This window comes from Podarcis raffonei, chromosome 7 (genome assembly GCF_027172205.1).
Source record: "Podarcis raffonei isolate rPodRaf1 chromosome 7, rPodRaf1.pri, whole genome shotgun sequence".
Lineage (NCBI taxonomy): Eukaryota > Metazoa > Chordata > Lepidosauria > Squamata > Lacertidae > Podarcis > Podarcis raffonei.
Window position 1 is genome coordinate 59441428 of NC_070608.1, and position 15922 is coordinate 59457349.

Genomic DNA, 15922 nt, shown 5'->3' on the forward strand with positions numbered 1-15922 from the left:
ACTCTGCCAACTATGCATTCTCACAAAAATTTATCTCCAAAATGTAGGCCATTTGACACCAGACAGCCTTTCCATGCAAGAGTCACAGCACCAGCCTGCCTTCTTCTGCAGGTGGTGGAACCAGTCAAGGTACCATTACTGCAGCTGCCTTTCTGAGAGTACAATACTCCCAAGCCTCAGTTCCCAGTCTCATATCACACTGTGAATTCTTCAAGGAAGAGTAAAGGACCATTCTGGACTGCAGCCCGATACAAGTTTAACCAACCTTAATTTTTAGGCCTACTGAAATCAATTATCTAAAAACATCGAACCTTTCTTGTGACCTCTGCACTTTTCTTTATATGACTGATTAGGACACCAAGTAGAAAAGGTGAATATTAATATTTTCTCTTTACTATTCAAACACACTAACCTCCATTCCTTCACTTTAGAAAATAGTTAACCCACACCGCAATGTTCTCCATATTTATTTTGATAACTTGTTTTGTCAATAGCTATTTCTATAGTCACATAGGGCCATAAGAAGTTCACGTGTCATCTTGTTGTCAAACGTCTAGTTGAAAATACAAATAGTGCTTGGGCACAATTGACAAAGAATTGTACAATAGAATCATGTGATTTTAAACAGGTTCATCCAATTCAATGAGTCCTGGTTTATCAAACCTATAGTGAATATGGAATTCACACCTCTGATTGAAACTTATTTATATCTAGTGTAAACCTGCATCTGTTTTTCTATTTTCCTAATGCTGGTTCTTTTCTCTCTTTTGCCATGGTTTAGGACTTAAGCTAAATCAATAAAAAAATCAGGGAGAGGAATGGTTATTTACCCTCAAACCATGGGAAATAGTACAGTGAATCAAGCACAATCTAGTTTGCAGAAAGTACGCCAACAAATGAGGATAGTTTATCAAAGTAAAAAGAAAAACAGATTGGCAGAAGCTGGGAAAAGCAGATGACTAAGCAACCTCTTTTGTAAACATACTCCCAGCTGTACTTTCAGCCTAATAGGAACTCAAGTTGTTGAGCAACAAGTTACCTTGCTCCAAGGTAACTAAGGCTTTAAAATGAGTATATAAACACACATGACTCACACACAAACCCCAAAACACAAGCATACTAGACGTTTATCTCTTAAAAACAAGAGAGACACCAAGTCTCGTTCCGGGCTGCTATATAAAGAGATCATGGGACTGCCAAACATTTGCTGAGAATTTAAAACTAAATTAATAGATGTGGTGAGTGGCACATTCCTGCTTGACCTTTGCATAAACTGCTCTTTAATTCCCTCCCCCCCACTCTATCTACAAATTGCCTTTACACAAAAACAAAAAGGAGAAGGATAGAAAAAGAGAAGACTTCAACTTATTTTGGGACACTTGAGTTCCAAGGGCCTACATGCATTCACCACAACATACATAGGCTCCATATACATTATCCCCATCCTTGAAGTAATAAAAGACACCTATTTGGAGTGTACAAGCTTAGGATCGTGCGCAAACAGAATTTCCAATGTGCAGAGACTGAGTGTGATGAGTGGAAGGGACTGGGAGATACATCCTCCACACACCCAGTGGAAGAGACTCTCACGAGAGGTGATGGACCCTCCTTCCTTGGAGGTTTTTAAACAGAGCTTGGATGGCCATCTGTCATATATGATCTAGTTGAAATTCCTGCATTGCAGAGGATTGGACTAGATGACCCTCGGGGCCCCTTCCAACTCTACAATTCTGTGATTGTACAATTCTATGACTTATCTGCAGAGGACTATGGGGGAATAGCACTAACTCAAATCAGACTGCTTAAGCTCAGTATAATGATATGCCATCAGATGACCCAAACAACAACAACAAAATGCAGCCCAATTAATGACAGGACAGCAATGGATGAACACCAGCCAAAGGACAGGAAATGCCAATTCTTGATACTCTAGAAAATGGGACCATCTGTTTTCAAGCACACAGAAGCCTTGATGTTTTCAAATGTAAGACTAGAAACCTACTATTTAGATTGCTATTCTGCATGATTCTAAGAGTGAAAATAAGAGAAGTTGACATTCCTAGAATGTCTGCTAAGTCAATCTTTCCTGTTACAAATGAAGACATGGACAACAGCCACACAGATACTTCTAAGGATTGGTAAATGTGCAATACTGGGGGTTGCTTAATCCATATTTTTAAACCTTTGCTTAAAAGTATAACTAAGAATAAATTTCTTCCCATTCTTTCTTCCTATTTACTAAGAGCAGAAAGAGCTAGCAAGTGGACAAAAAGCAATGCTACTCCCCTGTAAAAAGTGGAAAGGAAGGAAAATACCTCTTGGGCTTTATAGCAGGAAATGCACTGGGCCTTTGTTCCAAGAGAAAAAGTGACATTACACAACACCTTTGAATAAACTACTCTTGGCTTGGCTCAATAAAAATGCAATCTGAAGCAGTTTGAAGCCAATCTGCGACCAACATGGCATAAAGATTTGGGCACATATTTTGTAAGTCACAGCCAAAAAGAGATGACTACATTTCTTTAAAATATATGATGTCAGCCACTTAGATTAGAAAAATAATGGGACAGACTGTGATCTGTGAAACTGTCTTTCCATTCTGTTATTGTTAACTATCTGATACCATGAATATTTGATATACTCCAGCTGGTGCTCTTGCATGCTTCAGGCCTGGCAACAGATACTTCAACAAGTTACAGTTAGACAGGAACGATGGCTTCTGCATTTAAGATCGTTTAATTATCCTTAAATTATTCAAAAGCAGGAAATCATAAAACAGTTTTTACCTCACAGAAATATACTATATCCTGAAATGAATAGTTCTGACATTTCACCGATATCTGTCCTACATCTAAAGTATGATTTTTCAGGTGTCTTTTTGTTGCAATTAATGCAAAAACTACTTTAGAAATGAGTGGGTGAGGAGAGAGAAAACGATGCATATTCACTATAAAAAATACAGGTTTTCAGCTGCCTAGCTGCTCAAGAACCAAATAATTTTGACTAGCTATCCATCCCTACAAGAATTAGCTTCTAAAAACATGCTGCTATTACCAAGCAATTTGAAATATAGATTCAGTCTTGCAGCCAATTGTCTTATTGGAGCAGTAATAAACTTTGGCTCTTTGGCATTTTCTGAAGGGAGTAGAGATTTCTACAGAAAAATAAAGAGACCCCCACAAAACAGGAAATGATCTCTTACCAAAACTCTGTATTAATATTAGAATTCTTACTCCTGTATAATAAAATGTGGTTACACAAATTAGCCCCCTTTTAATATTATAATGATAAAAGTATTTCTGCTCACATGATTACAATACCATTTCTATGGTATCAAGGGGCCTGGTTTGTTAAACAACACAACATTCAAATTGCTTTTATCAATACATTCATAAGAAATTCTGTCAGGTGCAGAGTCTGAATGCAGAGTGCTAAAGAAGGTAATCAACAGAAATTATTTTGAGGAGAAGCAAAAGAGTAATTAGCCTTTGCTTAAAGTGAGCTGTCAGCACTTGCTTCAGTACTTTTCTATTTCTTGCTAACAAAGAGGGTCTTCTACTGGGAAAATAAAGGCCAATTATAATGAAGCATTTTACGTCAGCAGGCAAATTTCATCTATGAGTGCCATTCTGAGTATGAAATTCCTCTGACATACAAACAAGATTTAGGAAACATAGGTCAAAATTATATTCTCAGAAAGACTTAACACAAAATAGATATGTAAATTCTTAAGTCTGCAGCCCTGTGTACACTGACACAACAGTGTCTCCAATAAATGCAGCAAGATTTACTTCTAAAGAAATGTGAAACAGATCCAGTTGCAAAGCTATTGACAATAACTTTCCTTTGAGATACTGAGCAGATGCTTAAAATACTGCATTTATATGCAATTTTTGAGACTACAGTGAATTAAAAATGCTCACTGAGAGTTTTAGCTAACATGGGTTGCAATGAAAAATAGGCAGTTGATTAGTGCTTTGGCTATCCTCCAAAGGGTGTGTGCGCATGAGCATGCATGTGCTGGGGAGTGCGCACCCAGCACATACCACTGTGCTGAAAAATGGGTTGCAGGACTAGACAAGAAGCCATTAAGTTACCTTGATTCCATAAATATTCATAGCCAGAATGACAAGTAATTTAACTAAGTTCTGTATTTGGAAAGTCCCTCCTGTTGGCCATTACAGTGAAACATGAGGTATAGATGGTTGTGCAACAGCTTCATAGAGACTGAAATACCCGCAAGAAAACTGTGGAGACAAAGCATTATCAGTGACAACTTGCCATGCCTTCTCTCTGCCCTACACTCTGCTACATCTGGCAAAGCAGCAACTTAACGAAGGCGAAATAAGCTGGGGTAACTTGCAATGAGAGTACAGTGAGACACAGGTTATGAAGCTGTATTCAGTTGTGAGCTCAACCTGAAATATTCACGGACCATTGCAGCAGATCATGGAATTAGGCAATTATGTTTATTCATGTAAGAACACTGCTGCAATAAGGAAATTAACAGACCCTTAACCACTCCCTCGTAATAAAAGTATGCTGCCTGTGATCGGTAACCACTTAGAGGTGGCCAGGTGCAGCCCCTGCTGCTACCACATGTGAACACATTCTCCCTATTCTGGAAGATGACAGCATGCAGATGCAAGCAGGCATTGCAATTGCCACAGACGGAAAAACAACAGAGGAGGCCACTGGTAAACCCTTCCTCTCTCCTGGCTGAAGAGATGCTCACATGAGCAGGGGACAGAGGGATCAGAGCATGAGGATAGTTGAACGGCTCCCAATACTTATCTGCACGGCTGCCCAATCAGTATCTGCTTGCACATTTCACAGTCAACATGTACTCCAGCATCCCAAGGGAAGAACCCTCTACCCTGTTGTGTACTTAAAAACAACTAAGTGCCAAAATCGTTATGCTGAGGGAGAGCTGTGATCAGGATCTCTAGTCTCTCCCCCCCACCTTTCCTTCTTTTTATAACTAGTTAACAACCCTATTCAAGCAGCTTCAGGTGGAAGTAGTGTTGAAACCTTTCATTCTGCACCAATTCCCTTGATCTATATCACCCTCTCCAACTGTTACTGGGGAGACACCAGAAAACCCAGAAGCTCCAGCTTCTGTGGGGGTTATTGTTTTGGTTTCTTATTACGCTATGCATTTTTGTGTTTTTATATTGTAAACTGCCCTGTGATCTTCCGATGAAGGGCGATATAGACAATTAATAATAACTACTGCAAACTGTGGCTGCCAGAATATATCGGCCAGTGAAGTCATACTACAGTGGTACCTCCGGTTGCGGATGGGATCCGTTCCAGAGCTCCAGTCAGATCCTGAGGTTTTCGCAACCGGAGGTGCCTGTTCTGTGCATGTGTGAAGCGGGAGAGCACTTCTGCACATGGTGAAACCCAGAAAAATACTTCCAGGTCTGCCATATGCGTATCCCAAAGGATACGTAACCAGTAGAGGCACCACTGTATACCAATACTGGTCACCTATTTACTTCTGGGCCTAAGGTGCTCATCTATATAGACCGAAATAGCTAGGATTGCCTCTCCTTATATAATTCAGCCCATGTCTTAAGAGCTCTTCTCCACAGTCCACTGCTGGGTGAGACTGTTAACCAGTTAAGACAGTTCCATATAATATTGCTTCTCTTAGGAAATGTATGTGTCCTAAGAACATACTAATATGGAATCACAGTTCAGAAAAGATACATGCACCATTATTATAATTCTATAATATCCAAGTCCTTCAGGGCAGAGGGAGCCAACACAGTGCCCTCCAGATGTCTGGGACTAGAACTTGCAGCACCCCTAACCTTTGTATTGTGTGTGTGTGTGTGTAATTGCTGGGGTATTTTTAAGATATGCAATTTGTGTGTTTGTGAGTGTGTTTATTGTGAAATCACCTTGAGATGCTTCATAGGAAGCAATATCAATATCATCATCATCATCATCATGGTGGCTCCTAGTCATGTTGGCTATGCTCTACACTTTGCCCCCAGAATTGGAGGCAATATGCTTCTGACTACCAATTGCTGGAAACTGCAGGTGGTGAGAGTGCTCTTTGCTTAGTCTCTGCTTGCATGTTTCCCATGGGCATCTGGCTGGCTACTATGAGATGGATTAGATGAGCCACTGGTCTGATCCAGCAGGCTCCTCTTATGTTCTGAAGAGCTGATGTTAAGAAAAAGCAAAGGGCCAGCTATTTCAGTGCAACCCTACCCAGTGGATAACTCTAAAGGGGATGCAACTAACAGGCACAGTAGCAGGTCTGGCAGCACATTCCTTATGTAAGATGCCGCTGGAACGATGCTGGATTAAGATAAACTTTGAGCTACAAAAACTGCACATGTTGGCTGCTCTTACCCCTTGGGGCAAGTGTGGGAATATCAAACTAAACATATAAATGCATAAATCTAAAGAGCAATGTTCTTTATAACAGCTCAAACATATTCAGTGATGTAGAACTTCATAAATAAAACAAAGAAAATAATGTTAAAGTACTTAGATTAACAAAGCTGTGGTTACATATTTGGACAAGTAATTGGAAAAATACTGTGTGTCAGAGATTCTATTTAAATAGTTTAATTAAGAAATAGTATCTTTGATGTATTCCAGTACCACTAATACATGTGCATGCATGTGTGTGTACACATACCTCTAGAAACAGACAAAAATAAAAAAAAGATTTTGCAATTATTTCTGTGGTAAACAATTATTTTTTTCCTCTCTCGTCTCCTAACTTTTAAGCACAAGTTGTTTTGTTTCATATGAAGAAATGCCAAAACTTTTTATATCCTTTTTGCTCTCAGTAAGATGGATCCACATCACCTATTACTGGCTTCTCCATTTAGCTTTCTCATTTTTAATTACTCTTTGAATACTGTGAAAGAATGTGTACGATTACATTATGGTTCAGTTCACAAGTAATGCTAAACCAAGCTATGGCTTAGTGTGAATGTGAGAGCCCCTGGACAGGAGATTGTGTCTGTTTTCCTCCTTTGGTCTTGCTGATTCTGCACTACTATGAGCTCAGTCACTGTATATTATGCTCTAGGAGGCTTAGTTTGGTCCGAATCAAGTATACACTTCCAGAGTTAGCACTAAATACTTCTGGTAAATGAGCCTAGAGGGCTGTGAAATTTGTGCCCCAGGTTTTTTAGTCTACACATGTGCTATCTGAAACCAAAAGGACACATTGGTTGACTGATGGGAATTTTTTCTCAGCTCTCCTACCCCACTGTCTAAAGGAGAAGGCAGAAACAGGGGCAGTGCTGGGGAAATCAAAGTTTCTGTGAGGGGAAATCGACGGACTAAGAGAGGAAAAACTCATGGAAGAGGACTGTTTTCTGGGCAAAGGAGCCGCAGTTCCAGAGAGAACAAAAGGCAAGCAGGGAGGGGGGAAAGCAATGAATATGGGGAAATTGGACTGGTGGAGAGAGAAGAGGAGGAGGAGGGTTCGTGTGTTACTGCTGTGTTAGCAACCAGGGATGACCCAGGCAAGAGAGATAGTGTTCTGTTTTTAATTAGACCAGCTGCTTGCCTAATAAGAGATACACCACAAAAACAATGACATTTGCAGCTCAGTCTTCTTTTACATAAATAACTGATTCTGCAGGACTTAGTTCCCATGGTGCAGACTTTGGAGTAGATAACACTATCCTGTAACCTCAATTCCCCTTAGCTGACTAGTATAAGCTTTTGAGAAATAATTAAAAAGAGTGTTAGAAACTCAGATATATAAGCTAGGCACAAATGGGTCCTTAAAACAAGGTTACAGTCGCCAAAAGGGAATGTTTAGTTGTCATTTTTGGGCAAGACGGCTTTAAAGTCTTATTTTTCAAATGATGGACTGACTGTGATTGATTCTCAGATAAACATCTAGCTAGTACAGATGACAGCCTTGAACTAGGTTAAGAGCTTTGAGAACTTGAAAAGTCATTTGATCCAGGGACAGACTATATATTCCGACCTCTTTTTCTTAATGGTGACTGCTCCTGCTCAGGCTGCACAGAAAAAGCAAATTTGATCCAGAAATTCATTCCAATTGTGCAGATAAAACATAACTGATGGAATTCTACAGGGTGGGGTGTTAGTGTGTGAAAACAGTCCAGATCCAATGATCCTCAGCCATGTACTTTCAGATGGTAGAGATGTCAGGCATCATTCTGGCACCCAGGCATCACCCAAAATAAGAGCCAAAGCCCAAGCATATTAAAAAGGCAATGTCCTCAAAAGTGCTATTCGATTTCAGGAGAGCTTTCCAACAGTATCTTGTGGGTCCTGAGGGGGAAAGTAGCCCCATGGTGGTTCCTCTAACCACAAAACGGACATGGAAATTGGCTGTATAAAAGCTGGTATAGGAAGAGTTGGTCATCATACAAAAGAGATATATCACAACACAAAATTATGTTTTCAGGAAAGATTAGAAATAGCAGACACTTCAGTTTCAGCAAACACGCACACCCCTTCAATTTTTATAACTGTGAAATATAAGTAAATAATTAGGTAACTTGTCTTAAAGTATTAATGCTACTGAATATCATGGGAATTTTCACTGTTTCCCCCTAAATTGTTCTTTATGGTATGACCTGAGGCAGCTCTGCATTAAGAATGGACAAAAATGAAATTGAATTTCTAGGCAGTATTGAATATTTTATGTCAGTTTGAATGATGCTTACCCTGTATTGATGGAAATTATTTCTATCAGTGGGTTCTTTCTAATCTTTGGCAAATCCAATCGCGCTCCCCCCAACCGTTTTCCATTATCCTTTTTCTGACCCAGCAATCTCACAGAGTGACCTTCAAATAAAGGGGGAAAATGGTACCATTATACATAAAACTCATTTGTTTTAATATATTCTACTCAAATATTTTGCATTTTGTTAAACAAAAATAGACCCAGGAGTCTTCTGGTAACCAACAACTTACCAAGTAAAGGAAAAGCCAACATTAAAATTTGTTGTTGTTATTATTATTATTATTAAGCTTAGCTCCTTTCATTATATCTTGTTCAGCTATTTGACAAAAGCAAGTCAATCCATTTTAAAAGCCAAATTCCCAAGAAACAGCATTTTGATTATAATTACTGTAAAAATATTACTATTGAGTTTAAGGGTGTTGTTGTTCCCTTTTGAAGAGTATTAGATCACAAACCCAAAGTTCCAGGCAGTATGATTGAACTGATGGGTGTCAGCTTGAGCAAGAATTTCCATTAAGTTCTCACAAAGTAATGCAAAAAGATTCGGATGAGGGAACATTTTCACAATTCAGCCCAGCTTGTTGTGCTTCTCACGTATAATACTACTGACATGTGAGCACTTTATTGAAATTTATGGCTCCATCTGTAGCTTAACTGAGCTCATTCAGAAGCAACTGCATATTGACTTCAAAATATTCAAACACAAATATTCAGAAAGCTCCTTTTCCATAATTCTAGACACATTGTTTCAGGTCACCCAAATCAAAGTGAATGCTTTGGGGGGGGGGTAGCTTTGCAAAATACTGAGTTACAATTTCTAATTAAACGTTATTTAAAGAGAGAGAGTGTGTGTGTGTATGATTTCCAATAATGGATTGGAATTGGCACCTACCATGGTAGTAATAATAATCATCATCATCATCATCATCATCTTATTTCAAATGTAAATGTAAATAATCAAGATTAAAAAGCCCAACCAATCTGAGTAAAGCTCTCTGCGGACAAACTCCAGCTCCCTTAGCCTAAAGCAAGATGAGCACAGACTGGACTTAATCAGCCAGGGGTCCTTTTCCTTTACCCTTTTTTACATACAGTCAAACCTTTATTTCATGTTGGCATAGCAAGTGCTAACTTCATTTCATTCATCATATCTCCCACTGGATAGCTCAGTTGGTTAGAGTGTGGTGCTGATAATACCAAGGTTGCAGGTTTGATCCCTGTAAGGGACAGCTGCATATTCCTGCATTGCTGTGGGGTGGATTAGATGATGCTCAGGGTCCCTTCCAACTCTGATTCTATGATCAGTAAGACTACAGTCCAGAATCACCTGAGTGTACCACTGTGCCTGAACATGCAGCACCTTCCCCCCTTCCTTCATGGCATGTTTTAATGAAATGGAGGAGTCTCCAATTAACCATTGTTTCCATTTCATCTGGACCATGAAACTATGGTTGTTACCATCTGTGGAACAACTATGGGACTGAAACCATCCTTTGAAGTTAGTTCACGATCCTGGTTTGTTCCAAAGTTGGTAAGCATAATTTCCCTGTGCAGATAAAACAAACTTAGAGACTTCAGCACTGCCACAAATGGAGGAGGGGAAGGGCCTGAATACATAGGTAAAAGACTCATATATAACTAAGCTTAATATGATCATCCAAGCCCAGCCATTAAGTCAGTCATTTAAATTTAAAATGTGAATTGTTTCTTTTGCAGTAGGAAAGGATGAGGTGGCAAAATCATACTGGTCATTTATATTGAAAGTTACAGAAACATTATTTTAAAAACTATTTCTTCATTCGCAGGCTTTCCCAAGGCAGTAGAAATGGCCTTAAGTTACATATGCAAACAAGCAACATTGCTAATTACTAATTAGGGGTCTGTACTGACCACAAGACTCAATTTGTACTGTAATTTGGTCTGAACTGATCTGGAAGCAATCCAGTTTCGCTAGGGGTCTGCAGCCAAATCCCAATTTGCAAAAATTAAGTGTCAAACTTCCCAATTCACTATTATGGGCAAATTAAAATGAAACATTACAGCATTTTCCCCTTATTGACAGAACTGGATGAAATTTGTGGACATAGTCACTTCTGACATATCAGAAACAAATTGTCACAGTATTTTTATTTTATGTGATGATTTTTATCTACCCACCCCAATGGCAAATGAATTGTCTGTAATTTTAATTTTTTAGGGTATGGTAGCCACACCTGAGGAGATGAATCCTGCCAAGTTTCAAAAGGATAAATGCAGTGATTTTCCTACATAGTTTGGAGGCTGTGAGGGGGAAAAAAGTATACATGAGAGATTTTCCTTGATAAGGAACCTGCCAAAATACTGATAAATAGGACCAGGAATTTTCCTGCTATGTATATTTAACATTGATTTTGAGGAGGAGGTATTTAAAGGGTTTCGCTACCTGCTCTGTGGTTTTAGTGGGCAATAATTTTATTATAAAAATAACACAGGGCTGCCTCTGGGAAGAGAGCCCACAAAATTTCAAAATGATGATAACAGAATCCTAGGGACTTAAAATTTAAAAAGAGCTTTAGGTTTTTGTATGGCTCAACTAAGGTCAAAGCTGATTTCAAAGGAGTAGGTATGTGGGACAGAAGCAGAAGGATATGAAAGTCCAGCAATTTCCAAGCAAGCACTACTAGAAGAACTAGCAAAACTAGCAAAGAACATTGTGACTGCAGAGCCCTGGTAAAATCATTCCCTCTTTTTAGAAGATAGATCTTTCAGTCACAAAAGAACTTTCCCTTTACCACCTTTCCTCATCCTGTTATTTTCCTTATAAAATTATACGCTGAGGGAGAAATGTCTCATTTTTTGAAGGCACACCGTCTGCAGCACTTCTGAAACATCTGATTCCTCTAATTGTCCCAAACTGCTTTGGAGGTCCCTGCTTCAACTCAGGGCACATCAGAAAGATCCCATTTCACCCTGGACAAGTTTTAAATCTGTCTGAAGTGGCCCACTTTGTTTCAAGAGACATATGAATCTGCTCTATGCTCCTACTGCTTATAATGCAATTGTGCAGAGGTTGTTCGGGGTGGCAAATTGTTTTCAGCAAGCTGTTCCTACAAGCAATCATCATTAAAAAAAAAAAAATACAACACTCTACTGCTAAAATTACTGGAAGTGAACACTGGAAGAACTGAATGGCTAGCTCTTTTATGTGACCAGGTTGCTCCACAAAGCAACCGCCACTGAACTTGCCTTCTAAAGGGCCACACCACCATTGTTTACATTTGTGAGTCAAGACAAATGTAATAGTATCATGGCAGTAGCACATTGAATTCTTCCACTGATGTAGCACTGAAGACAAGAAAATCAATTGGCATGCCAGCCTTTTCAGTTGTCAAGTAAAACTTTTAGTCAAAAATTCAGTTTAATTAAGAGGTAAAACACCATTTTATGTTAAGAGTATTACACCTATCATAGATGTCAAAAAGTTCAATAGCATCTAGAAAAGGCCTGTTATTTTCATACCAGCAAATGCCAAGAATTCCATTATAACCTACTGTGATTTCAGTAATGCATGGACTCTGCTAATAGCATTCACTCAATTATTCATTTCCACTGTATCACACTAATAACAGCAATATCGCCAACTGATGAGACAATTATTTGCCTATACTTTTGTTCTTTAAGTATTCTTGGATTTAACAATATGCATACTACTTTAAAATTCAGGTAAATTAAATCCAACTAAATATCAAAAAGAGCTTTCTGACAGTAACAGTTGTCAGATAGTGGAACAGACTCCCTTGGAAGTTTTCATTGCTTCATTGGAGGTTGCTTCCTTGGAGGTTTTTAAGCAGAGGTTGGGTGGCCATCAGTCATGAATGCATTAGTTGAAAATGCTGTATTGGAGGTTGGACCAGATGACCCTCAGCGTCCGTTCCAACTTTACAATTGCGTGATTCTATAAACTCTGTGGTTACCTATATCTGTGCTGGATTGTGGCCTGTGGGAATGCGAGTGAAAGCTTACAAAATGGTCAAGAATGAATTTATCACTCTCTATTTAAGGTCTAAAATTATGAAACAACTTCACTGGAAATATAAGAACGCCTAGTTCAGTCCATTTCAATACAGTGGGTTGGATCCAGACTTTGGCAAGCTTAGTCTAGACACACTGATAGCTGACAGGGCTTAATGATTATTCCTGTTGATTTGAGTCTACTATTAAACCTGACTAAAGGTACAATCCTAACCCCCTGATGGTGATGGCTGTGGGCATTAGGATAACATGTAGACCCAAAGCTGTGCCCTGAAAGCTGCTACAGTGGTGCCTCGCAAGACGAACGCCTCGCAAAACGAAAAACTCGCAAGACGAAAGAGTTTTCCGTTTTTGAGTCGTTCCGCAAGACGAATTTCCCTATGGGCTTGCTTCGCAAGAGAAAGCCCATAGGGAAATCTCCGGGGACCTCTTTAAAATGCTGGCGGTGGGGAGCAAAGCCTTTCGCCCCCCTCCGGCCTTCAGAAGAGGTCCAGGAAGGCCGGCGGGGGCCGAAAGGCTTTGCTCCCCACCGCCAGCATTTTAAAAGCGGTCCGGGATAGCAGGGAAGCGCTGCGCTTTCACGCGATCCCGGACCGCTTTTAAAATGCTGGCCATCGGGAGCAAAGACTTTCGCCCACCGCCGGCCTTCAGAAGAGGTCCTGGACCTCTTCTGAAGGCCGGCGGGGGGCCAAAGTCTTTGCTCCCCCCTGCCTGCCTTCCCGGGATAGCGGAGAAGTGCAGCACGTTTCTCCGCTATCCCGACGGCTTTTGAAGGCAGGCGGGGGGGAGCAAAGACTTTGGCCTACCGCCGGCCTTCAGAAGAGGTCCTGGACCTCTTCTGAAGGCCGACGGGGGGCCAAAGTCTTTGCTCCCCCCGCCTGCCTTCCCGGGACAGCGGAGACTTCTCCGCTGTCCCGGGGCGATCTTAAAATGCTGGCGGGCGGCAGCGAAGTCTCCGCTGTCCTGGGGGCTTTTAAAATGCTGGCGGTCGGGAGGAAAGCCCACCTGTCCCCGGAGCTTGCGGGGTGGGAGGTGGGGAGAAGGGCTTTTCTTCCCACCGCCGGCCTTCAGAACAGCCTTCTGAAGGCTGGCGGTGGGAAGAAAAGCCCTTGTCCCCCCCCCCAGCCTTCAGAAGAGGTAGGGGGACAGACTGTCCCCGGACGTGGTCTGAAGGCGGTTTCCATAGGAACACATTGATTGATTTTCAATGCATTCCTATGGGAAACCGTGCTTCGCAAGACGAAAAACTCGTAAGAAGAAAAAACTTGCGGAACGAATTAATTTCGTCTTGCGAGGCACCACTGTACCAGCTTTTCTGCTATGCTAACACGCACAAAACCCTAATCTATGAGATCCAAAGCTCCAGGGATTCGTCAAGGGGCACAGTTCCTGTCTCCTTCCTTGTGGCTGGCAGGATTCAGCATAACATTACATGCATTAGAGTCTCTACCCCTATGCACTTCCCCAGATCCTATTAGGATTGCTCTGCATGTTTGGATCCAGTTCAGAGTTGGACTGGTTAATTAATGATATTTTGAAGAGTTTTAGGGGCATGGCCTACTGGAAGCCTAGTAGAGGCAGAAATTCCATGCTCCAGCTTCCTAACCTAACTATCAATACATATTTTTACAGAGCTCCAGAAAGCTGCAGATAAATAGAATCCTTCCCTTTAAGAAATAAAAAAGCTATTTTCAAAAGCTAACATACTGAGTTCCTTTTGTAATGCTGTTATCTGTGATCTCTTTTGTAGCGAATTCAACTGTAAGTAAGAAAAAGTTATGCTACGAATCTTAAAATGATGCATGATTGGGTAGGGAAAGCTTTTAAAAAGGCATTTCATCTGAATAAGGGAGGTGCTATTTGCCAGCTTCAGAAGCCAGCAGATAAGTGAAATCTCTCTCTCTCTTTTTTTTATAAAATATTTATTGAAATTTTACAAAAACATAAATTTACAAAATACAAAAAAAGAAAAAAAACATACAAAAATACATAAAAAAGAAAAAAGAAAAGTAAAAATACAAAGTACAAAAAACAAATAGATACAAAGAGTTAAAAACAAACCCATTTTTTGTAACTTTAAACTCATTAGCTTGTTTCCTTGACTTCCTCACACCTCCCCTTTTTGTATTCCCATTTAAATAATCAAATCAGCAAATCCTTACCCTCTTTCGTTTATCTTAACTCTATATCTTAACATATTATAGCTCTATATTCTCATCCATTATCAACTCATTTTTGCATATTCTCATTAACTTTGTTGCTAGTGCCTCTTATTTTCAATCCAACATCATTTTTAACATTCATTAATTTTACAGTGTTTCTGAAGATAGTCTTTAAATTTCTTCCACCAACTCTTCTCCCAGGTCTCGGATTCCGCCAGTCATTTCTGCTAATTCCATATAGTCCATCACCTTCATCTGCCACTCTTCCAGGGTGGGTAAATCTTGTGTCTTCCAATACTTTGCAATGAGTATTCTTGCTGCTGTTGTTGCATACATGAAGATAGTTCTATCCTTCTTTGGCACCAATTGGCCAACTATGCCCAGGAGAAAGGCCTCTGGTTTCTTCAGGAAGGTATATTTAAATACCTTTTTCATTTCATTATAGATCATCTCCCAGAAAGCCTTAATCTTTGGGCACGTCCACCAAAGGTGAAAGAATGTACCTTCATTTTCTTTACATTTCCAACATTTGTTATCGGGCAAATGATATATTTTTGCAAGCTTGACTGGTATCATGTACCACCTGTATATCATTTTCATAATATTGTCTCTTAAGGCATTACATGCCGTAAATTTCATACCGGTGGTCCACAACTGTTCCCAGTCCGCAAACATAATGTTATGACCAATATCTTGTGCCCATTTAATCATTGCAGATTTAACCGTTTCATCCTGCGTATTCCATTTCAACAGCAAGTTATACATTCTTGAAAGTATCTTAGTTTTGGGATCTAACAATTCTGTTTCCAATTTTGATTTTTCCACCTGGAAGCCAATTTTTTTGTCCAAATTATAGGCCTCTCTTATTTGATAATAATGAAGCCAGTCTCGCACTTTATCTTTTAATTTCTCAAAACTCTGCAATTTCAATTTATCTCCTTCTTGTTCCAGTATTTCCCAATATTTCGGCCATTTGGCCTCCATATTGAGCTTTTTCTGAGCCTTCGCTTCCATCAGTGACAACCACCTTGGGGTTTTATTTTCA

At 39.9% G+C, this 15922-nt stretch overlaps 1 protein-coding gene across 5 annotated transcripts in view; it reads right to left on the reverse strand.

Annotated features, from left to right (window-relative positions):
• CDKAL1 (CDK5 regulatory subunit associated protein 1 like 1) overlaps positions 1-15922 on the reverse strand; it is a 234024-nt gene that overhangs the window by 130574 nt on the left and 87528 nt on the right. For all 5 annotated transcript variants that reach the window (XR_008331530.1, XM_053396768.1, XM_053396770.1 and 2 more), the window contains one exon: positions 8685-8805. Coding sequence is in view for 4 of the 5 variants with exons in the window: in XM_053396768.1 (XP_053252743.1) it covers positions 8685-8805 (121 nt within the window). In the remaining variant the exon portion in view is untranslated. The remainder of the gene's footprint in view (positions 1-8684; positions 8806-15922) is intronic.